General features: G+C 30.8%; 4 protein-coding genes across 5 annotated transcripts; 2 read left to right on the plus strand and 2 right to left on the minus strand.

Moving 5' to 3' along the window:
* The first annotated feature begins 1,707 nt into the window (after positions 1–1,707).
* On the plus strand, positions 1,708–3,929 carry LOC114170024. Of its 2 annotated transcripts, none has more exons than XM_028055492.1 (5): positions 1,708–2,146; positions 2,279–2,575; positions 2,730–3,000; positions 3,224–3,343; positions 3,560–3,679. In XM_028055492.1, the coding sequence occupies exons 1-5, from the start codon at positions 1,940–1,942 to the stop codon at positions 3,580–3,582; spliced, it is 918 nt and encodes a 305-aa protein (XP_027911293.1). In that variant the 5' UTR covers positions 1,708–1,939; the 3' UTR covers positions 3,583–3,679. The 2 variants fall into 2 exon arrangements, with proteins under 2 accessions (XP_027911293.1, XP_027911292.1); XM_028055491.1 differs by having other exon boundaries at positions 1,709–2,146; positions 3,574–3,929.
* Positions 3,930–7,091: 3,162 nt separating this feature from the next.
* LOC114169002 (copper transporter 6-like) lies at positions 7,092–7,841 on the minus strand. The gene has a single exon (XM_028054010.1). The coding sequence runs from the start codon at positions 7,720–7,722 to the stop codon at positions 7,258–7,260; it is 465 nt and encodes a 154-aa protein (XP_027909811.1). The 5' UTR covers positions 7,723–7,841; the 3' UTR covers positions 7,092–7,257.
* A 9,825-nt stretch (positions 7,842–17,666) lies between these two features.
* Positions 17,667–19,724, plus strand: LOC114170528 (UDP-glucose iridoid glucosyltransferase-like). The gene is made up of 2 exons (XM_028056024.1): positions 17,667–18,315; positions 18,611–19,724. Exons 1-2 carry the CDS (start codon positions 17,838–17,840, stop codon positions 19,489–19,491), a joined length of 1,359 nt encoding a protein of 452 aa, XP_027911825.1. The 5' UTR covers positions 17,667–17,837; the 3' UTR covers positions 19,492–19,724.
* A 3,573-nt stretch (positions 19,725–23,297) lies between these two features.
* On the minus strand, positions 23,298–24,010 carry LOC114170529 (18.5 kDa class I heat shock protein-like). Its single transcript, XM_028056025.1, has one exon. The coding sequence runs from the start codon at positions 23,906–23,908 to the stop codon at positions 23,471–23,473; it is 438 nt and encodes a 145-aa protein (XP_027911826.1). The 5' UTR covers positions 23,909–24,010; the 3' UTR covers positions 23,298–23,470.
* Between the last annotated feature and the right edge of the window lie 1,582 nt (positions 24,011–25,592).

Below are 25,592 nucleotides of genomic sequence, written 5' to 3' on the forward strand. Positions count from 1 at the left end.
ATTGGGCCCACAAAGAGTCAAGTCGAGTCATATCCACCTAGGGTCGAGTTAGGCACACCTCAGATCAAGGTAAGTTAGATGCACCTCAGACCAAGTTGAGTAGGGTCACTCAAGCCCAATCAATTCAAATCAAGTTAAGTCAAACCCATGTCGAGCCTAATAAAGTTAATTCCATATTAGACAAGTAGAGTCAGACTCACATTGAATTGAGTCGAGTAAAGTCCACATTGAGCTCATGTTAGGCTGAGTTAAGTCGAACCCACCATGAATTGAGTGATTTTAGGCTCACATCGAGCTGAGTTAAGTTAAGCCTACCTTTTGTCGAGCCAATTTGAACCTCCTCAAATGCATTTGAGTCAAGTCCACCTTAACTTAATTAAGTCAGACTTACCTAAAGCCAACTAAACTCACATATAGTTAAGTTGTAATAGACTTATATAAAATTGAATAGAGTCAAATCTCGATTGCGTTCAAGATTAAAAATAAATTTTTATCTCTAAATCTTTCGTACCTGTAAATTTATGTAAATAATGGTGAGTTTAAAATTTATTGTAGAGACTTATTAATCGTGTTTTATACAATATTTTTGGGTATAATAAAAAGTGAGACAATTGCAAAATTCATATGAGTGCTATAAATGATTTAGTGTAAAGAAAGAAAATTTGTATTATTTATATTAGAAGGAAATAAAAAGGATATTCCAAATTAAATTTATATATTTTAGTTACATAATAACCTCGAAGAGTTTTTTAAAAAGAACAAGAAATTAACGTAATTAAACTTGAGTAAATCAATACAAAATAAGTCTTCAATGATATTTTCATCATAGACTTGTACTATTTTATATCTTTGTACATATTTGTGAAAGTATTCTATGAACATTTTTAAATTAATGACGATTGCATATGGCTATTTACCCATATCGATATTTTAAAAACTTTTGCAAAAAAAAATATTAATATTTTATTCAACCTTCTCTTTTAAAGCTCATATATTATTTCAATTTCGACAAAGAATTTTAATATTGAGTTGTATAAATATAAGGATCAAAGTGAGAAAATAATAATATCAATGTCATTACTATTGACCTTAAATTACAGCAGATGATTCAAACTTTTTCTTCCTGCAGGTTTATTCTAATCCATTGGATCATAGGTCAATCTTGTTCACAATATAATTTTTTCTCATTAGACACATTTTCATACATAATAAAGTGAATAAAAACAAATAACAAGTCTTAAAGGAGTACACATCACGGCCAATCCACCACAATACACGTTTTGTCAACAAATAGAAGGCTTTTAGTGTTTGCAATTAATTAGAATTGTGGCGTGCTTTAAAGTGGGTGATTTTGTTGTCACCTTAAACTTAAACCTTTTGTTTAGTGCCAAATATTCGACCATCACTTAAAAGTCAAAACTACATAATGAGTAGTAAGTATATCGCATTGGAGCACTAAATGAGAACCTTCGTAGAATAGCAAAGAATAAACGCCGTTTTGTTTACTTCAATTTTCTGCAGTTGGAGCTACGCTTCATAAAGTTCAGCATTAATTAACGCCGAAACATTTGAAATAATGTTCCATTATTATTCCTTAATTTCCCTCTTCCTTACTTCCTTTCCTTTTCCAGTGCAGACGTGGACTCTAACTTTTAAGTCTTGCACAATAGTCTTCCATTCCAACTGTTTCACTAAACATGTCTCATCTCTTTAACCTAAAATTCGTCTCAATTTATGTTGCCTGTTTTTTCCTCTCCTTTTTAAAACCTTCTTTGTGCTATTATTTGGGGGCACGCACAAACACACAGAGTCTACTCTTCCCTTGTCTGAGTAATCATTGACAACCATAATTGCAACTCATTAAAGTCCCACCTTACCTATCTCATCATTTTCATTCATCATCTTCCTGCACAACTACAATCTCTCCCTTTATCATATCATGGCTATTCTCCCATCATCACGTGACACCCATCACACCAACGGACCAGATTTAAACCCATGCCTCAACTTCATTCCCTGTCAATTTCAATCCTTCACCATTTCACTCCCCTGCTCCACCCAGCCACACGCCAAACACACCACCATGCTTCAACACCAACACAAATTACATTTCTCAGCCATTCATCCTCATCATCATTTGGATTCGGTAAACTTCCTATTTCTTCTACCATGCCAGTGTCTCCAAATTTTAAAAAAATGCTTTTCCCCCCAGGTTTCTAGCTATGGCCTTATCATGTTTTTTTTTTTTTTTTGCTTATGTCTTTTTCTCTTGCTGAAGCTATTGGACTCAAATACTTCGCCGCAGTCAACGAAATCGTCAACCGTGAGCTCAATCCAGGGGAGTCCTCAAGGTTCTTCTTCTTCTTCTTCTCCTTCTTATTATTCTCAGGAACCATCGCCTACGGGCCATGAATTTTGTTGGGAAAGCAACTATGATACCATGAAGATGTTAGAGAAGATGAAGCTGGACGAAAGCGACAGTTCCGAATATCATCCTGGTTACGTGAATCAGAGGTTGGAGACCTCAAATGTTGGATTCTACTCACTCCTTCAGGAACAAATTCGAGCTATTCAAGTGAGATAACATTCACATTGATTTCACTCACACCCTTTTTCTATTTGTTTCTCGAGAAATTAAAAGCGTTAATCTTTCAGTTAAATTTAATTCATACAACCAATTCTGTCGTCCAACAACATAGTTTTTTGAGTTGTCTGTTTCCTTATTATAGTCGTCTCGGATCAGACAAGAGGAGATTCTGTCTCGGAAACAGGACTCAACAGCATATGTAGGGAAAATTCAAGGGCAGATATCACAGCAATTTGAAAAGAAAGGTAAAGGAGTTAACGTTGGGTGTGATTACGGAAGAAGGATTCGTCCACCATGGCAGCAGGGTCGTTCACAGCATCAAACTGGTTCAAGAGGCTCATCGTATTCTGGAACTGGTGTTTTCTTGCCACGTGGAGAAACTGGTGCCCCGTTGGAGTCACGTAAGAGACCAGGTATCGTTTCGGTTCACATAACATTTTTTGGCGCTTCTTCGTTTGCGTCACACGTTGTTTGTTCAGTGGTCGTTGACTTAGGTGAATCCTGATGTAGAATCTCACCGTACCCGATTGTTTGTTTCCAGTATTTGGTTCACATGTCTGAGACTTTTGGGTTGGTTGTTGCATTTAGCTGAATTAAAAAATGAACATTTTTCTTTGATGTTTGTGATTTGAAAAGGTAAAGGAAGCACCACAGTTCTGATACCGGCAAGAGTGGTGCAGGCTTTGCAAGTCCACTTTGACCAAATGGCTGCCACGTGTGGACCTACTAAACCTCATGGCTTCCCTCCCCTGCAGGGTACCTCCTTCTCATTATTTAAAATTCAAATTTTAGTTAAAAATTAAGAATTATTCTTCTTTTTTAATTTTTTTTTAAATCTGGATCAATATCTCATTAGTTCAACTTTAATTGATATGATGTTCGATTGGATTAAGGTTAGGGAAATTATAGTTGACTTTAATTAACTTGGCTAATAAACATATGCAGATGAATGAAATTGAGTTGCTATGTTAGTTTTATGTTTGCAGATGTTTTAGTGAGTACCAGTGATGGCATGTATTCACTACAAAACACTCAATCACGCAACCAACAATCACATATGCAGAATGAGATGCTTCTGCCTCAAGAATGGACCTATTGATTATTCAAGTTTCCGCAAGTCAAGAGAAGCAAAGAAAGATTGAAGACACTGGATCAATAAATGGGAAATTCTTCTTACATGGATTCAATGACGAGTCAACATTGATATAGTTTTCTCTTCTTTTAGGCTTTGCTTCTTTCTTTTAGAGATAAGTCTGAAAGTCTGTCATATAGTTCTTAGTGATCAAGAATCATACAGAAATTAAAATATAAGAATAAAATATGTATCACAACCCACATTCTCAATAATTTGGGCTTAATCTCTCTTTTTTAATGACATGAAAACCTATAATTTGTTTGAAATGAGTTTTTTCCACCTTAATTCCATTTCCATCCTTTCAAAGTTTAAAATAAGGAAATCATTGCACTTAAATAGAATTGCTTTAATTCATTTGAAAACGCTGCAACACCTCATTGGATACTTTCTAAAAGACATTTTATTGTGGTAAGCAATTTTCCCATATTCTTTGCATAAATTGATGAATTCTCAAGATGTAAACTCTCCACCACGATGTATATGCAATCCTTCTCTAAACTCATTTATTGCTAATGCATCTTAAAGCTCTTAAAAACGTAAAATCTTTTGAATTTTTTGCTAAAATATAGGCCATGTTTTTTCGGTTAAAATCATGAGTAAATGTAATAAAGTCCATTTTATTTCTATTTGAGACTAACTTATATTTGTCCTCAAATGCTGACATGAACGAGATGCAGAATTTGGGATGCTATCCAAGAAATCTGTCATTGAAAACAAGTCTCAATGTCGTTTACCCACAAGAAAATCTTCATAGACATTTGAGGGCAACTTCGAAAATAGTAACACTTTCACCATTTCTTTTTGTTGCAAAGTTTGTAAGCCTTTGAAGCTTAAACACCCAAACCTGCAATGCCACAATTGTGTCCTATGTGATTATGTTAAAATAAATGAATGTTAGAAACAAGATAAACATTATGTTCGTAGACATTTATGATCAAACCTTTTGTTAGCACGTTTTTTGCATTGCCTTTGTTGAAACAAAATATTCAACCCTTGTATTTCAATTTTCTTAGACTTAGTAGATTATTCTTCAATTTTGGAACATAAAAGACACCACAAATGATGCTAACATTTCCATTACCTTTTAGTCTGATGTTACCCTTTCCATTAACCACTAAGGTTGAATTACTTCCCAACTTCATTGAATATGTCAATTTTTCATTAAGATCAAAAAGATATTGTCTTTTTTCACTCATGTGATTACTATACCTATAGTTGAGAAACCACACGTCTACGTTGTGTAATCGAACTTGTGACATTGGCTCTGATACCAATTGTTAAGATCTAGCGTTTATCATTAAACCAAAGTTATAACCATTAGTCAGGACACAACTCTTTTTACTTAAGAGTGTAACAGCCCAAGTGTCACGATTTGATTATGACCTAGTCCACTTAGCCTCAATTGATACCACCTGCAACATCTTCAACATATGCCATCACGAACATGTCTTCTTCCTTATCCACTTGATTGTTTTTTTCAAAATTTGTTACTCCTTTGTTGCATTTTCACTGAAATTGACCAAGCTTGTGGCAAGCATAACATTCCATTATTGCTTTATCAAAGAATTGCATGCTTCTTCCATGCCCTATAAATCCAAAATTGTTACATCTTCTTCATGATCCAAATAATGGTTTCCATGACCTCACCTTCAGAGTGCATTCTTCAAGGACAATGTTACTCATGCATTATTCATGCACGAGTACATTGCTTTGCAACTCATCAATTACCAACATGCATACCTGTATGGATCTTTCAATTGAACTTAAACTTGGATGTCATGGACCATAAACTCTTTTCCACAATGACAACATCTTCCAAATCTTCAACATTTGCTCTCATTTTGTTGGCGATTACAAGAACATGAGCAATGTATATGCTCTTATACTTATCTCCAAAATAAAACAATCCAAAGTTTCAAATAGATGACTAATGATTGATTAAAGACACCTTACATCGCCAATATCGCCAAAAAAGAAAAAAAAATAGAAATTTGTTGCTTTCTTAAAACTCTAATACCAAATAATAAGTTTTCGTTGAAGAAAAAAAATATATATAAAAGAAATGCAAATTAAATCATAATTATTTAAGCTTTAAATAACCATACAAACAAACATAATATCAAATAATATGAAATAAATATAAGTATTAATGTAAGCTAGAGTTGATTTAAACATACGATAAATTTATTTCAAATTATCTCTCACTCAAGCTTTTGGTTAGAATAAATATATTCTTTTTGAAATCAGTGATATTCGAGAGGTGAAGTTGACCACTAATACTAAAATAACTATTTTCTAAAAAAATTTAAATAAAAAAGATAATCGTAAACTTAATTTTTCTCTTTTCTCTTACCTTCTATAATATTTTCAAAAGACATTTTTATAAGAGAAAAGAGATCTCTTCGAATACAATAACACTATTATAATAAATAAAAGTGCCAATGGCATTATATTCCAGAGGTGAAGTTGACCTCTAATACTAAAAAACCTATTCTCTAAAAAATATTTAAAATAAAAAAGATAATTTTAAAATTAATTTGTCTTCTCTTTTCTCTTACCTTCTATAATATTGTCAAAAGACAGTTTTTTAAGAGAAAAGAGATCTCTTCGAATACAATAACAAATTATAAAAAATTAAATTGCCAATAGCATTAAAAGTAGCTAAAAGAGGTATATCTGTTTATACACGGCACAAGATAACTAAAATGAAACAACCTCTATTTTTTGCAGCATTATCTGTTTTCTAATAATTTTTTTTCCATGCCCATTATACTCATTTACATTTAATGTTTATATTAATTATATTTAATGTTGACGTGTTATAACCAATAGGAGATACAAAATGAAAACAAACTATTTTATTACATATATATATATATATAACTAATAATTTAATTAAATAATTAAATTATCGATAGCACAAAAAAGTATATCTTTTATACCATAGTAGAGATAAGAGGGAGATGGGAACAAACGATCGAATAGTACTCCTAAAAATCTTGGATAAATATTCAATCTCAACTAAGTTTCACTTACCAGATAGCATCATCATTCAGCAGAAACATAAACCCCCGAAGAATAACAACCAAACGTTGTGGAGAATCATCCCATCCATATTATCCAAACACACATGCTTGACCAAATCAAACAATAATCAAGAACAGTGTGTAGTTGGTCATCGTTGTCAGCAGTAATAAATTTAGATGCTACTTGGTGAAAAAACTCACAAGATTCCATGGATGGATAGAACAGAATCATCCAAAATAATAAAGGTGTGGTACCACCATGTTTCTGCGTGCTGCCACGTTCATTATATTGTCACCATCGTTGGTTCCAGTGGTAGACATAAACAAACACAGAATGAACTCATTAACAACAACATCAACAGCCTTATTCGCATAAACACAAGCACTCCATTGTAATTTAGGTTTCAACACAAAAAACACCTCCAATTTCATTACATGTGCAAATGTTACAGGCAATTAAGAAAAGGGGGAAAAACTCAAAAAAAAAAAAAACATAGAAGATAAGCTAATCAACAAGAAATTGGAGGAAGATCAAAACCCTCGTCATGGGGCGATTTGTTGTTGAAAGCGAATGTGGTAATGAGAAACCCCAAGGTCTGACCTAACACAGCAACCAAGAAAACGCCACCGTTAAAAGACATGATTGAAAGCATAACCAGATAAGCGAGACCAACCCTGAAAGCGAACAAGAGGGTCTTGAACAGACCGGCGGCGACATGGTTTGAACCGGGTTTGATGAAACGGGTGTGCGAGAGCAACTGCACGAAAACCGAAATGACGAAAACGAAAACGAGGGCCAATACATACATATTCGATTTGCCTCCGGGCCAGTTTTGGAAGAGAATATCGGTGTCTTTGCCCCAGAAGAAGGTCATGTGCATCATCATCTTGTGGTGCATCATGGTGCCCATGGTGTCGTTGGCGGTTGGCGGCGACGGGGCCATCCCTCCCATCCCGTGCATGTGTTCATCCATCTAAAGCTTAGGTTTTGGAATTGATTTGTGAGAGTGAAGAAGAAAAGAGATGTGGTTGAGTGTGTTGGATGAATTAAATGCAATGGGAGAGAAGAAAGTAGTACAACAGTGTCTGGTACTACATATTATTACTCTATAACCAAACGTTATTTCTAATTGTACTGTAACGCCGCAATTTAATTCAGTTAACCTTAATTTAATTTAATTAATTAAAAGAGAATAATTTTTTAATAAATAAATTTTGATTACTCCTTTCTATAATTTGAAATGATAATTTTAAATAATTATTTTTTTTTATAAACATGTTAAAGAAGTTCACATTTTCGGTCATAAAAAAATTGAGTCGAATTAGAATTTTCAATCAGTTAATCTGTCTTTTGTTTTACTTATTTAAAAATTAAAAATAATTAAAAATATATTTTTTTATATTATATAAATATATATATATAAATTTTATAAACAAAAATTAAAAAAGTTAAAAGAAAATAAAAAATATTTAAGAAAAGAAAATGGTGAAACAGCCGGTTCCGACTCGTTTTTAGCAGATTAAGAATTGAGCAAATCAAATTAGCCCATTTTACCATCTTACTTTTCTATATTTCAAAATCATTTCGAATATAACATATCTTAAGTTATCAAATTGCAAAATATCATTTATTTTCCGTGATTAAATTTCAAAAACACGGAAATTCATGTTTATTTTCGTTGCTATTTAATGAGAAAACAACGTATAACTGATTCCAACGTATATATAAGAATAAAAATAAAAAAATAATGGTATTTTAACTACTCAATTTTGACAACTTTCTTTTTATAATTTTAGGTGATTTTTTTTAAGTGGTTCTCCATTTCTTCATTTTCTTATTGTCAGTATTCCAAAACCACTTAAAAAATTTCACATCATGTTATAAAAATAAGTAGTCAAAATTTAATAATCAAAATATCATTTTTCATTAACGAAATGTAATCCTATCGGTTTTTAGATCCTTAAATATAGTCATGATGATATGTATATTTTTTCTCTCATATAACTGATTAAATAAATAAAAAGCATATTTTTGCTCTAATTTCAAATTTCGAATATTAAAAATGTTTTTCAACAAATTCATCCTATCTCGTTAAAGCCTTAAAAATATTAAAAAGTTTAATATAAATATTCAGATTTATTTTAGCTCAAACTTTACTTAAATATCTGGATATATTGATAGGGAAAATATTTTGCAAAAAAAAAATCTCTATAGATAAGATTTAAATAAGATTTTGATTTGGCAATGCTGCGGTGATACTTGACTTTACGTGGATATGAAACGTCCAACGTTATGCGTGCAATTTTTGTATTTACTCGTATAATTATTTATATTTTTCCAATTTTATATTTATGACGTTTATGATATATCGATAGTTTATGATATATCTATATTTTAATACGAATCACGTATTTATATTTAATATATATATATATATATATATATATATATATATATTTTGATATTTTATGATATTTTATTGATATTTATTAATGAAGTATTTAATTTATAAAATCATATTAGATTATAAGAAAATATTTGAACAACGATCTAATTTTAGTGACAAAAAATAGTTAGTCATTATAATAATCAATTTAGGTTGGTACCAATTTATAAACTAAACATTATTAATAACTAAAATAGTTCAAAAAATTATAATCGATTTCTAAATTGATAACTAAAATCGTTTCTATTATAAACTGATTTATAAATTGGTCACTGACATTAGTTATTAAGGTTTTAACTACCAAAATAATTTCTTTCTAACATATATTTGGTTATTAAAATTGATCATTGTTTAAGAGTTTTGTTGTACTGGTACTTTTATGATGACAATAATTTATATTTTTTGTGTTGAAGAATTTAAAACATATTGTTTTAATTTGGATTCACATATAATAGTGATATATTTATTATAATTTTAAGAATAATTTGTATACTTTTTAATATTTATATATTACGTATCTATCATATATCGTATTCTATTATTTAAAAAACAAATGCATCGACATATCGGATACGTGTCTTATCCGATATAGGTGCGATACATGTATTTCATCCATTTATATTTCTAAAATATGTGTATGTTCTTTAAATTGGTTTCATCATAAATTAATTCTTAGCCTTAGCCATTTTTTTTTACTAAATAGACAAATCTGATTTCAATATATTCCTACCCTTTAATAGAAATACACTCCCCTTGTTACTAAGGAAAAAAGAAAAAGGAAAAAACCAAATAAGTTTGCCCTCTCAAAAATATTATCGTTTCCATTTATAGTTGGGGTTTAAACATAAAATTTACATGTTGTAACCTTGAATAGAGGTTGAGAAATTTGCATAAAACACTTTCAAGATAACATGAAGGTTATGAAGCCATAATTAAAGAGTATAAAAGTTTATCACATTCTAATTTTGGGTATAAAGATAAAAATAGTTCAATAACTTCAACTCCTAAAAATAATTAGCTTTTTGTTCTCAATAAGAAAATATTTTTCTCCACATTTAAAAAATATTCTCCATTGTTTTATATTTCCTTTTTTTTTTTAAATGAAAAGTACACTAAAAGGGCGCGATCCATCCCCTTAGAAAATTTCTGCAATGATGATTAAATATTTTTAAATATTTTAGGCGTCTTTAAAAAATTGTAATTCATATTTAATGACAAATTTTATATTTTTCACTATATAAATAAAGAAGCGACGTGAATATGAAGTTGACATTGAAATTAAATTAAATTTATCTGCTATCACTGAATTTTGTTTAATTTGAAATTAGAAGAATACATAATTGATTAAAAAGTATTTTGTGTACTGACTTTTGTCGCATCGGATATCTATAATTATTATATATTATATATTATATATTATATATTATATATTATATATAAAGAGAATTTTATTTTGTATTCACTTTTCATAATTTCAACTTTATCTTTCATGATGTAATTATTTGTTAAATTTTAAAAAATTAACGATTATTTTTACAAGTTTTTATAAAATTATTTCTTTCTTTCTTTCTTTTTTTTTATTCATAACAATTATTTTTTCATAACTTTTATATACATTTCATTTTATTTTTTATAAACATAATTTTATTTTGTTTATTAACTTAATAACATTGTAATATCATCAACTACTAATATAATATCATACAAAATCAAAAACTGTGTACATACAGACGCGATAGCATCTAGTTTGTTGATAATGATAATATGATATACGTAATCAATTTGTTTATATTTGAATAATAAAATATTCATTATTTGTTGATAATAAATATTTACAAATATTTTTATCTTTCTTGTATAAAAGTGTTTATACATTTTTTTTATGTGCTTAGATACATAAATACTAATAAGACCCCGTGTCATCTAAAATTAAAAGATAAATAAATAATGGTGAAAAATAAAATAAAATACTTGTTAAACAATAGTGCATAAGAATAATAAAGTTTAAAATATGTTAAATCAGTTTTAATGTAACACCAAATCTTAATTGTTGATACAAATTAAGATAAAATTTTAAGAAAGATTAAGAAAAAAAAAATGAGTGGGTCAGCAATTATTATATTTTATATTCATACTGCCACATCAGAAATTTTAGACAACGGCTTCGTGCACTTCAGCAATTTATACTTGCACCCCCTTATTTTTTGAAATTTCAATTTTATCCTTCTAAGTTTCATTTGAAACTAATCTCCTTCATGAAGGAGACAATGGTTCGTGGAGCTGCTGTATCTTGTAGAAATTTCTCTGGCAATGATTCTATAAAATAACAAAAATCTCGTACCTTAACCGTCGTAATCCTAATGGTCTATCACAAATTTCGTCTCTGAATTCTCTAAATGCAGTAGCACCATTGTAATAAAGGCCACAAAGAACAATGATTTGGGATAAAAATGGAGGGAGAAGGAGCAAGTGAAAAATGAGAATGGAAATGCAAAATGAGAAGACCAGGTGAAGACGAAAAGAAAAGAAAAAAAAAATAGTTAAATTTGGCAATACGTAAAGTTATGCCTAATATGTCACACAATTAAGGAGGTGCGGGTCGAAATTTGAGGGGTACGAGAAGCAATTGCTTTTTAAGTCAATAATTCATTGTATTCTAGCCAATAAAGATTAAATTTCAACTTTTGATGCTATGATTTGAATCTTGTGTTAGAAATCCTTGTTATCATTTATAACAAAATACATAATGATATGGACACTGTTATGTTTACAGTACATAAATCATTTCTTTATTTTTACTTGAATTATATTTTAAATTTACAATTTAATTCTATGTATTAACACTTCACTAAAAATATTACTATCTTAATTGTACATGATAAAGAAAATCACCAAATATCCCATCAACATATACAACACATAATGAAGGATAACTATTAATTAAAAAATAAAATAAATACGAAAAGAGAAAAGAAGGAAATAAGTCTCACTCCTGCTTAAGCAATTATTAACAGCTTAAGCGTTATCAGTTAGAGCAACAATAGTTTCACCTTTGGCCAACAATAATTTCTTAGTCTCATAGGGTGTGATTACTTTGACATGTTTGAGGAAGAGGAAATTGATAGATTTGAGTGAATTTGAGAATAAATTGTATATTATCTTTTTTACGGAATTTAGACGGTGTTCTTTTGAGATGAAATTAGAGGATAAAGTTGATGTTCTTTTTAAGGGACATTAGGATGTGATTTTAGATTTTAGAGTAGATTAGAGAGTGAAGTTCGTGACCAATTTATGATTAGATTGTGTGATGTGACATTAAAAAAATTTAATAAATAAAAAAATGAAATTACCAAAATATCTCTGATGTTAAAATAATATAAAATGCTATATAAATAATTTAGAATAATTTATTTAATTTCTGTTGATTGTATGAAATAATAAAAAAATATATTTATAAAAAAATAAATAATAAAATTTATACGGTATGAAATTAAATTTGACGTTCGATTTAACGTATACATGAAAAATAATTTATTTTCGTTTCATATCTTTTTAATAGTAGTCTTAGAGGTATACAATTTTTGGTTTATTTGATATGAACATATTTTTTAATTTATGTTTGTTAATAATATAGGTAACGGTTTTTAATAAATATTTTTTTTTCTTCAAATTCTATTGAATTATATATTGTTTATATGTTCTTAATTTTTAGACTTTTAGATGTTTATCAATAATAAATTTTTTATTTAATATTAGTAATAAATTAAAACTAAAATTACATATATTTATTTAAAAAATCAAAATTGGTAAATATTAATAAACTAAATTATCTAAAATTTTTATAGTCATAAAAGTCACGTCTTCCAACGACGGACAACACTACAATTTTGAGAATTTCACAATAATCATAACACAAATATATTATCTCCAGCAATAAAGAATGATTATCTATCTGATGGCCATTGTTGCAAATAAAGAATAATTATCTGATTTGAAACAAAGACTTGTATATTCTATACCACTTGAACATTGTCAAAAGATAAATTACATGCACTGCCTTTTAGAAAAGTTCACAGACTTTCATCGACACTAGAAATGAAAAAGACATAATAAGTTGAAATGAGAGCATTGAACGTTACCTATATGTAATTGTAATGAAAGTTCAGTTGGTGTTATTAATGATTTTGAAATATTTTAATTACAATATTTTGTATATTATTAAAATGTTAAACAACATCCTTTTAAAAAAAAAGTTAAAACATAAAGATTTACACAAAAATTCATTTAGATAACTTGGAGAAAAGTCAAACATACTTTTTATATTTTGACTAATGAACTCAACAGATTTGAAACATGTTATTGACCTATTTGGTAGCTCTGATTGTTACAGCAAAGGATAAGAGTTAAGTGGGACATGAGAGAGTTCTTTGAATGCATCTTATCCTTCTATTCTTTTTAAATATTAGTTTATGATATTTTTAATAAATTAATTAAATTCTTTGAAAATTTAACAAGGTGTTCAAGCAGTAAAACCAGTAGAACGGTCCGCCATAGGCTTAGAGAAAGCTTTTGGGTTAAAAGAGAAAGTTAATAAGGTGACCATATTTATTTACTAATATATAGAATAAATTATTATATGTTCCAAAATCCCACATAAAAAGTACTTATATTTGATACTAACATGCTAGGTGGAGAGTGAAAAAAAATGATGTTATTTTTTAGTAAAATGGTGTTGAATTTTAAAGGCAGTCTTAAATCAATCACAATCTAATTCTAATGAAATGGTTTGCGCAAATTATTATTTTAAAGTTATTTAAAATTTGAAACGGGAAGATTAATTCATCTATAGTTATTGCTTTTGTTATAATTTTTTTTATATTTTCTATCACCATAGTTATTGTTATTAGTGTTAAAACTTTCACTGTACCAAAATCATCATGATAATACTTGTTAAGTCATCGTATCAAAGTATTGTATGCTTTAAACGATCTTCTACTAATTTTCTATAATTTTCTTCTAAAAATAGATACCGAAGATATTCTTTTATTTCTAACTTCAAAGAAACATGAAATTTTAGAGTTAGATATATAAAGGGATGTCAACGGGGAAGGGAGGGTACGAGTAGTAGTTCCTTCATGCTTTATTCGCTAGCTAAATATTCATTCCGTACCCGTATCTATATTCGTACGGGTATCCGCATATTTTTTTTAATATTCACGGATATCTATGGGTATTTACATAAAAATAATAATATTTAACAACAAATTTGAACTATAAATTCAAATAAAAATACAATGTATAACATTTATAAATTTCAAACAAAGGTCAAGCAACTTATTTAAATAGTGTTGAATGACAGTTTACAAATAAATGGAGATGTTTTAAGACCAATTGATAAAATTAACTCATTCAAAATCAATGTGTTAATATTTTAATATTTTTTTATTTTTTTTTTATTTTAATTAGAGTATAGCAAATAGGGGTATCTACGGTACGAATACTATAATATCTGTACTCACCCCGTTAACATGCAAATATAAAAAATACTCGTACCCATTATCCACGAGTATCCATTTTCATTATCCATTTCTTAGTCGTTGCGAGTTTTTTATGCGGATACCAATTTTTGGACGCCCATATATATATATATATATATATATATATATATATATATATATATACACACACACACACACATGCACTAGTGCAAATTTGACTTTTTAACTCGCCTTATAGGCTTTGGTTATAGCGGAATAGAAGCCTATAAGGAGACGGTGGCATTTTTGCAATTTTGTCGAACTTTTTTTCCTCCTAAGAAGCGGTGCAGTAAGTAGTTTCATGCCTCGATTACAAATGAACCGAAGCCTATTAGGCAATCTAGTAACCAAAATTTCAAAAATGCCACCAGCGTCAGATGTTTTAGCCTCGGTTATTATTGGACCGAGGCAGTAAGTACTTTAGGCCTCAGTTATTAATTGAACCAAGGCCATAAAGCCTGTTATAAAATTTCAAAAATGCCACCAGCGTCAGATGTTTTGGCCTCGGTTATTATTGGACTGAGGCAGTACGTACTTTAGGCCTCAGTTATTAATTGAACCGAGGCCATAAAGCCTGTTATAATTTTCAATTCACGAACCCTTTCCACTATTCATCATCTCTCACAGTTCTCTCTGTGCGAACCCTTTGCACTCTCTACCACCACCACTGTCTAGTTCCATCGCGCGTCGCCGCCTCCGTCGTGCCATCCACTGTCGCCGATTGCATTGGCGCCTCTCGTTGTCGGTGAGTTTGAAAAATGGGTTTCCTTTTGCGTTTTTTTATTTTGCGTTTTGGTTTGTTTGTGTTGCTTTGGGGTTCACAGATTTAGGGTTCAAAACACACCATTGCACTGTCACAAAGAGACACTGCAAGAGAAGAAGTGCCATTACCATCGTGAGCTCTCTCGCATTCACACAACACCATCAGTGGTTGCGCAAACCAGATCAGCGATAGCGAAACCTACAAATCAAAAAACTAGATCTGCAAATATTGTCGCGATCCCTGTAGATCCACAAACCACCACTGACAACTGCTGTTGTGCATGAGGCACGAGCCCCGCCACGAACGCGCTACCACGACGAGAACGCCTCCACTGCGGACGCTACCACGACCATCGTTGCTTCAAGAGCTCCATATGTGTCGTCGCGAGCTTTTAATTAATTAATTTTTTTTTGACACAATGGCTTCGGTTCACATTAGAATTGAGGCAGAAGAGTAAATTTATGGCTTCGGTTCACATCCAAGGCCAAAAACTATTCTTTTTGGCCTCACCCTAATATGTCTAAGTTCTGGAACCGGAACAGAATATCAAAAATAACCGGGACCAAAAGCCCTTACTGTACGTACTAGTGACGTAAATTACTGGAATCATCCCTAATCAATTTTAATAAAATTACTTTTATTACAAATCTAAAAATTTATATTTTAAAAAATAATTATACATTATAATTATCATAATTGTGTTTGTATCTATTGTTGTTGACATCATCATTGCAACCCATCAATATGATTATTGATACTCATTTCAATAACTAATGTATTACTTTTGCTGTTGTTATTACTGTGTAATTCATATATTGCTATAATATAGTAAATAATTTAATCGTGCATAAAAAAATGATATATTATTTTTTGGATATTGATATTTCTTATAAATATACTGTGCAATAAGGATAGTAAATTTACAACACGAAGTGTAGTTTTTTTTAAACTAACAGAATAAATAGATTTTAAAATAGTCAGTTATGTGAGTAAGTCATACTTCCAAAAGTTTTCATACAATGACTTTAACTTTTTTTCAACATTCAGTTGTTCATTTTTTTTATTAAAGTCATACCTGCAAATATAGCTTCAACTTTTCTTTAATAATCGTACTTTGAATGGGAAAAAAATGTACAAAATATAACAAATTAAATAAAAAAAACAGAAATAGTACAAGTAAACACAACTTTAATAAAAAAAAATTAAAAGTCGTGCACAACTTTAACATAGTTGAAAATAAGAGAGTTTAAAGTTATATCCAAGAGTATAACTTTTTCATTGTAATCTCCCCATCATTATTTCAAATCTACATACAATAACGTAAAAGAAAATTACATTTGTGTGGTAATTAACTTCTTGAAATTTGACAAATTGTTGTCAGACTTAGCTATTAGAGGTTGTAATTAAGGTTCCTCCTGTTGAATTTTCTACAGCACGTGCTGAACCTAATTTCAGGCTATTAAAATTAACTGCATGTATTAAAATATAAAATGAAATTTAACTCGTAAAGTTTTATACCATTCGAGCATAACGTGACTGTTGTGTGTTCTCTATCAGCATGGTGGAAAGCTCTACGAGCAATAATGGATCGAGAAATCCTCGTCATATCCTGAACATCATTATGAAAATAACAAAAGTAAGGAAACACCCTTTACTTTAAAACCTTATTGAAACAACACCTTAATCAAAGTAATTATGAAGGGCTAACTAAGTCGGTGGAAAAGAGGATCAAACCAAATGGAAAACAGACACCTGGAACACCAGAAAGAGGATATCATGTTCATATACATGCATGGAAATTATATTAATTAAGATTGGAAGGCAAATTAATTATATCAATTCAACAGTTATATCATAAGTACTTAAATGCCCAGGTAAGAATTTGGTTTTCCAAACATCTATCGTGAAACACAGGGTCAAACGTTGGGTAAATTCGGGATTGATGTGACCAGAACTTGAATGTCAATGTCGCGTACAAGGTCTTAAATAAATGAGTCATGATGCTACTTGTACCAGTCTAGATAGTAACAACTCAAGACTAGGTTTGGTCAAATAATTTTGATGACTGAATATAACATGAGTTTTCAGAGTCGTACACCTTCACAGCATAGGCTCGTTGAAACCAAGGTAATAGGTGTTGCGTGTGAGAATCATTCTGTGGAATTGGTGATTAAAGTTTCGAAGTCGTTGATTACAAGTCAATACAGACACAGAAGGGACAATGTTTTCACTATGTGAAAGATACATGCACCTCTGAAATTGTTTATAAGGAGGTAGTACCCATATGTTTCTTCACGCCAATTTCATAGCACACACACAACACTCTTGTCGAAGTTAGAAAAATGGTGGAGATTCAAAGGCACCGTTTGGTTCTGATACCACCACCATTTCAAGGCCACTTAACTCCGATGCTTCAGCTAGCCACCATCCTTCATTCAAAAGGGTTTTCCATAACTGTGGCACATGCCCATTTCAATTCCCCCGATCCTTCTAACCACCCTAACTTTTGTTTTCTTCCCTTGTTCTATGGTTTATCTGATACTCACATCTCCTCCAAGAATGTTGTAGATATTACTGCAACCTTAAATAAAAACTGCGTGTCTCCAATCAAAGAGGTACTGGTTGATCAGATTGAGAAAGCAAAGATAAACCATGAAAAGATTGCTTGCGTCATCTACGATGGATTAATGTATTCCATTGATTCTGTGGCCAGAGAACTGAAACTACCCAACATAGTCCTCAGAACCACCAGTGCTACTAATTTTCTCACTTATCATGCATTTGTTCAGAGACAAACCAGTGGCTGCCTTCCCTTGCAAGGTATTCATTATCATAAACTCCTATCACTTAGCCAAATGATATGTATAATTGAGCTAACGTGGAAAATAATTGAACTGATTTGAAGTTAAAAGTAGTATTCTACATAAGCATAGATAGAAAGTAATTGGTTTAGAGTGCGGTAAGTAAGACCAGTAAAAGTTTAACTCTACATAGAAAAATCTAAAATTTGACTTTTCTCCAAATGATGATGATTCCAAAATTTAAAGAACCAATGAAAAGAAACTCTTGTCCCTTAATTTGTCGATCATCACCATGGTTTCAACGTTGCATGCAGATTCTATGTCGTTGGACTTGGTGCCAGAACTAGAACCACTCCGATTCAAAGACCTACCAATGTTCAATTCGTGTGATATGCAGAAACAGATAGCTAAAACAATGGAAGTGACACCTTCTTTGGGTGTTATCTGCAACACAGTGAATTGCCTGGAAGAGGAGTCGTTGTACAGGCTACACCATGTGTACAAAGTGAGTCTGTTCCCCATAGGCCCTTTACACATGATTGCAGAAGAAGATTCTTCCAGTAGTAGCTTTGTGGAAGAAGATTACAGCTGCATAGGGTGGCTGAAAAAGCAAGCAAGAGAATCGGTGTTGTACGTGAGTTTGGGAAGCATAGCAAGCTGGGAAGAGAAAGAGCTGAGAGAAGTAGCTTGTGGGTTAGCAAATAGCAAACAGAAGTTCCTTTGGGTTATTAGACCAGGGACAATCAGTGATGTTTCAGAATGGGTAGAATCACTGTGTAAAGATGTTAGAGTGGCCATAGCAGAAAGGGGTTGCATTGTGAAATGGGCACCTCAGGGTGAGGTTTTGGCAGACGAAGCTGTGGGAGGGTTTTGGAGCCATTGTGGTTGGAACTCTACGTTGGAGAGTTTGTGTGAAGGAGTGCCAATGATGTGCCAACCTCATTTTGGGGATCAGAGGGTGAATGCGAGGTTGTTGAGCCATGTATGGAAGGTAGGTTTAGAGTGGTCGAATGTGATGGAAAGGGATGAAATAGAAGTGGCTGTGAGAAGATTGATGGTGAATTCTGAAGGAAAGGAGATGAGGCAGAAAGCATTGAAACTGAAGAATCAAATTAAGGTAGCTGTCAAAGGTGGTTCTTCCTATGATGCCTTGAATAGGTTGGTGAAGAGTATCTTATCTGTGAATGTAAAATAATCACCTTGAGTTGCAGAGTAGAAGAAGCTGTAAAAACTGATGAAGTAGTAATAAAGAGTGAAAAAGTTTGAGTTGGTTCTGTGATGATGGAGATGTTGGGGATAAATAGCTACGTACGTCCAACATCTATTTCATCATGTTTTGTGTGGATAAAGTCCTGTTTATTATTTTATTATTTCTTGTGTAATTAATATGAGAAGGTTCTTATAAATTCAAATTAAGATTTGTTGTCATACTAGAGATTACAGTAATTAATGTCAACCAATCTTTTCATTTCAATTGTTTTTTATCAGAAAATTCTTAAAAATGCATTTTAATTGTTTTTTTTTTTTACATGAGACTAATATTATAGATAGTTAACAAGTTAATTATTGTATTTTAATTAAGAAACAAACTATGAACTCTTCTTTTGATTCTATATAAAATGATGAACTTGACCAAGGTATAACTGAATGAAAGAATAAATGAGTTTTTAAGTCATTCACTACCCTTTAACTTGTTAGACATGATGATAAAAAGTGTGGCTAGAAAAAAAAATAGTAAATCAATTTTATTAATTTATTAGCGGCATAATATCGGATCTATGAGTTGTCGTATAACCTATTAATGTTATAGATATTTTTTTCAAATAATATTTTTGTTATTTAATAATTAGATCGAAGAATTTAATTTATCAGATAGATTATTTTTAAAGTGAAACATTATATTCATTCATAATATAAAGCAAAGTTTGTTCCGCTCAGAATAGAATAGAATAGATATAGCGAGACAGATGAATTTGATTTGTTACGATGAATTAAATACATTGCAGTGTTGAAGTTGTAAGAGTTTGACTTGGTCAGATCAGTGTGTTGTTGATAAGAAGGAGAAAAAACAAACTTGCTGTTTCATTTTAGTGATAGCATAAAGCGAACAACAAGAGATATGAGTATGGTTTTTTTGCTGGTAAAAGGTTACCAAGTTTGAAGGCAGAAATTTTTAACATTTAAAGCTGGCATAGGGTAATCTTTTTATACTGTTTTCACAATCTTATCCTTCAGTCTTGTATATTTTAAGAAGGGTTAAATATTTTACGGTTCTTTTAAATAAAAATTAAAATAAGTTGTTTTTAGAAATTTTGATTCAATTTATTTTTTTAATTTTAAAAATGCATAATTTTTTTTTTTTAATCAGATGTTGTTGACATTTCATATACTTTTCTCACATAATATTAACATATTCATAAAAAAAATATTTTAATTGAGATTTGGACTTGTTATTAAATTTTCTTTAAGAATTAAATATATTTTTTAATTTTTAAACTTTGACATAAATTAAAATTTATTCATGTTTTAAATTTTGATATAATTTGATTTTTAAATTTTAAAAAATAATAAATATAATTCTCTTAAAACAATTATCGTAAATATTTCTTTTTGTATGTTAAACAGAGGTTAGAATGTTGTTTGAGATTTGAGGAATGTATAACATTTGAAATGCTTCGGTTTAAATATCAGTCGAAAAGTTATTTAATATTTAAAAAAAAAACTATCTTACGTATTATTTTTTAAATTTGAGTATCAAGATATATATGAAAACTTAAAATAATGATAGATTATAATTTCACATTTAAATTTATAAACCACGAAGATATTTAACCTTTTATTTAGTTTTCAACATGAAAAGATGGTCGAAGACCACCTAACACAACTCAAAATTTGCATGGTGTAAGTGAAAAGCACTACCACAAACAATGCAATCTTAGGAGTCCCTTTCTTCTTCGCGCCTAACTACATCTTTGTGACGCTATTATTGGAGTTAGGAGTCGTAAGAATGAAGCAACACTGATTTCATTGGTGCAACCGAGCCAAATCAAATCTTGGATATCAATTAACATTAAATTTGGATTAGATTTGTCTACCATTTGTCCCTATCAAATACTAACACTTACTCCTTTTCAATTCATTCATTAATGCATCATAATCAAACCCAAATATATAATACTCCTTCCGATTCATATATAACAAATATTTGAGATATAAAGAATTAGATGACTTTTCAAAAGTGATCAATATAAAAAAGAAAAGTAAACCAATTTAATTGTTTATGAAAAAAATAAACCCTTGCATATCAATAACAAATGATCATAAATTCATTGAAAAATTAATTATAAATTTCCTCTTCAACAAATAAAATTATTCCATCATTCATTTTAGAAGGGGGTTCTCCATGCACCAAACCTTCTCCTGTACTCTCAATAATTACCCTTTTGACTCTTTGTTTTCTTCACCTCCAAACCAATTGCCTCCTTCTCCTCCAACTTCTCTTTCTCCATCCTCTCCTCTTCCTCCTGCCCCTCCGGCGAAGGTCTCACCTTCCTCATCGCCTCCTCCACCCACTTTCCCGCCCTCTCCATGGGCCTCCCCCAACTCAACCTCCTTCGTCACACTACCTTCGACCCTCCCTCAGTGACATCAACGACAATCACATTTTTAATGTTAATTTTGTTTAGAAACAGATTTCGGAATCTGTTTCATATTTTTCTGAAACAGATTTCGATATCCGTTTCACAAATTTTAATACTTTTTTTTTGTGAAACGGATTTCAGAATCCGTTTCAGAAAAGTATGAAACGGATTCCGAAATCTATTTCACAAATTTTAATGTTTTTGTTGTGAAACGAATTTCAGAATTCGTTTCATACATTTCTGAAACGGATTCTGAAATCCGTTTCACAAATTTTAATTTTTTTTTGAATCCGTTTCATACATTTCTGAAACGAATTTCAAAATCCGTTTCACAAATTTTAATTTTTCTTTGTGAAACGGATTTCAGAATCCGTTTCATACTTTTCTAAAACAGATTCCAAAATCTATTTCACAAAAAAACATGAAAATTTATGAAACAGATATCGAAATTCGTTTCATACTTTTTGATTAGGGTAATTATCGGAGATAGAGAAGGTTTAGGAGTGAGAGAAGCCCCTTTTAGAAAAGGGAAATCCTCTCAAGGGGACGTTGGTATGTTTTTTTTTTCTCTTTCTAAAAGACCAGAAAACTTTTTTTGAAAACGGAAATAACTAAAAGTGAGGTCTAAATTTGTAATGTTAGGAAAGTTGTAAATTAATGTTTTTCCTTTTATTAGAGTCAACTACAAGCATTTATGCGAATTTTCTTCTACAAGTACAGAGAAGAAACACAAAACCAATTGATACACATCAACCTAGAATCTTCTCTCCAATTGCCTTTTCACGCAGGCTTATCCTAAAGTCTACACGTTCATCAATGCCGTCTTGTTATGCAATACGGTATCGCATCATTATCAATATCAGTATCATACTCCCTCATTTGGAGACAATACAGGAAACACGATTTTGAGTGAACAAGACCCAAGACCCAAGTGCATTTTTCTATCAGGACAATATAAAAAAATAAAATCACGAAAAATGAGAAATTATTGTTAGTACATTGGGATTCACCGTCCAAAAAGTTTATCAGAATAAAAATAACTAAAATTCTGATGAACGTAATCAACAAACCATTTGGGTATGCTAATACCACTGGAGGCTTATGATTGTTGCTTCCAGCAGGTTAATTTAAATTAGCCATTTAAGGACGCTGAAAAAAACTATGTCAGTTTCATAAACTTTGTTTGCAATGTTAAGCATGTACTAAACATAGAGCATCCATTTCCAAACTTTCCAAACATGCGCATACATATATATATATATATATATATATATATATATATATATATATATATATATATATATATATATATATATATATATATATATATATATATATATATATATAATATTTACATTGGTTTAACTTAACAGAGCAGGGTATCGCACACGTTTTACAAAACAGAGTTGTATCCGACACATACACCCACACGATATGGTTAAAGACAACGAGAAAAACAACGTTTGGACTTTTACAGTGAACAAATTGAAGAGACAGACAGAGTTTGCTCACTGAGGTTGTCTTGTGAAGGGTTCAGTCGGTGCCGTCGATTTCAACGACCCTGATGTTCCTACTAGACGGTGGGGGAAGCGGTTGGTGAACCTTGGGAACGGTTACAACCAGAACCCCGTGACGCATGTTGGCTTTGAGTTGTTCGAGGTTCGCGTTGTCGGGGATCTTGAACCTGGTCGTGAAGTTCCCACTCTCCACGCTCACTTGGAGCACCCTCTCGTCTTGGAGCTCCACCAGCACGTCTTCGTTGGTGAAGCCGGGAAGCGCCACCTCCCACAGGTGTGCTCTGGGTGTCTCCCTCCAGTCCACACGCGTCTTCACCGACGACCCGGATCCGAATTCGAAACCGGGGAAGAAGTTGGAGATGGATGGAGGGAGAGGAAAATCGAGGAACGGATCCCACTGAGCCAAGAGATTGAAGGCGTTTCCCTCGTCCTGGTTCATCGGAACAATCGACATCTTCCACCACTCTCTCTGCTCAAACCACACTCTTCTAGAACCTGCTTCTAATTAACACCTTTAACCTTTCTCTACCTTCTCCAACCTCGCACACTGTACAAATCCTTTCTCCTTTTTTTTATTCAAAGAGATAACTATAACGTTATTGGGCCGGGCTGACTAAAGCAATTGGGCCAACCAAATAATTAAACTTCATAGCTTTAGTATGTCATTCAATAAAATTTACCTATTAAAGTTAAATATATGAAGAGTCTAATATTGCATATTTAAAAAAAATAAAAAAAATGAAAAATAAAAAACTATCTTTTTTGCTTTGTGGATAAAAAAATGTTGCCGACATATTATTGGGGTGAGCACTTGTTTTGTCATATGTGACGGAAGGATTTGAAAGTAAATGATAGTAGCTGTTACGATCCTTGTTGTTATTATAAACTATGGTTCGGATCAGTGCGTGTCAACATGTTTCTTTTCTTTTGTCTGGAGAATGTCGTTGTGTGTTCAGTTAAGTGTTTTCTTCTTTGAGTATACTAACGTTTTACGTGTTTTGCATGTGTTGAAGAACTTGTAAATTGGTCGGTCATTGTATTATATATATGAAAACATTCTTATTTCTTTAAAATAACATTGTTAATACTGTCAAATGTGTGCATCGCGTCCACGACATACATTAACAATTCAATAGTTTATTTAAGCATAGAACACATAGCAATTAAAGTTTAAAAGTTTGGTCACTACGTGATCGAACAGCATTGAAACGCAATGGCGACTACAACTGCTATCACAATTTAAAACCTTATTATAATAATATTGGCTTGAGATTATAGTAAGAAGATCAATATTAAGTTATCCACAAAAAATTCTCATAAAAAAATGGGTATAAAGTTATACTCAAAACATTGTCAAGAACACGTATTTTACTCCTATTACATCATTTAATGAGAGAATAAATTAAATATTTTAATAAAAATATTGTATTAATTATTTTTGAATCAAATATGTTTTTGATTTTTTAACTTTGCACGAAGATTGAAAGTAGTAACTCTCTAAAATTTTGGTCCAATTTAGTTATTTAACCTTAAAAATGCACGGATTTAGTCTTTTTAATCCAATTTTATTTAGTTTATTTGACTTTTCAAACACGTTTTATGATAGTTTCTTAATTAATATGAAAACAAAATTATCAAACAGTATAAACAACTCAAATACTATCATAAAATACGTTTGAAATGTCAAATAAACTTAACAAATTTTGCTTAAAATAATTAAACTCTGACATATCTAAAGTTGATAAACTAAATTAGACAAAAATTTTAAAAAATGAATAATTTCAATTTTTACCAGAAATTAAAGGATAAAAATATATTTAACACATCATTCTTTTACATATGCACAACTTGCATAAATATTCCTAGTTATATTTTTTAATAATAAAACAGAATTAAGTTTATCATAATATCAGGTTTAACTGTTTTTAAGAAATCATTATTCCCAGATATCAAATATTTCAAGATTTTAGTTCAATACTAGACTTCTTCAAATTAAACATTAACCAATTCTAATAATCAATGATATAAAAATTGATGTTAGATCACACACGTGTAGAGTCTGAACACGTGTATTACATTTCGTTTTTAAGAAGACAATTTTAGAAATTGGATAAAGAAAAACGTTTTGGCTTACGTGA

Source organism: Vigna unguiculata, chromosome 11 (assembly GCF_004118075.2).
Source record: "Vigna unguiculata cultivar IT97K-499-35 chromosome 11, ASM411807v1, whole genome shotgun sequence".
NCBI lineage: Eukaryota > Viridiplantae > Streptophyta > Magnoliopsida > Fabales > Fabaceae > Vigna > Vigna unguiculata.

What these genes read in the sequence shown, in the direction of transcription:
- LOC114170024 (XM_028055491.1), top strand. Translation starts at nt 1,940, where the DNA reads ATGGCTATTCTCCCATCATCACGTGACACCCATCACACCAACGGACCA. An exon ending in CTCATCATCATTTGGATTCG is followed by an intron (nt 2,147 to 2,278) that starts GTAAACTTCCTA and finishes CTCTTGCTGAAG; the next exon opens with CTATTGGACTCAAATACTTC. An exon ending in TGGCTTCCCTCCCCTGCAGG is followed by an intron (nt 3,344 to 3,573) that starts GTACCTCCTTCT and finishes TTATGTTTGCAG; the next exon opens with ATGTTTTAGTGAGTACCAGT.
- LOC114170529 (XM_028056025.1), bottom strand. Translation starts at nt 23,908, where the DNA reads ATGTCGATTGTTCCGATGAACCAGGACGAGGGAAACGCCTTCAATCTC.
- LOC114170528 (XM_028056024.1), top strand. Translation starts at nt 17,838, where the DNA reads ATGGTGGAGATTCAAAGGCACCGTTTGGTTCTGATACCACCACCATTT. An exon ending in TGGCTGCCTTCCCTTGCAAG is followed by an intron (nt 18,316 to 18,610) that starts GTATTCATTATC and finishes CGTTGCATGCAG; the next exon opens with ATTCTATGTCGTTGGACTTG.
- LOC114169002 (XM_028054010.1), bottom strand. Translation starts at nt 7,722, where the DNA reads ATGGATGAACACATGCACGGGATGGGAGGGATGGCCCCGTCGCCGCCA.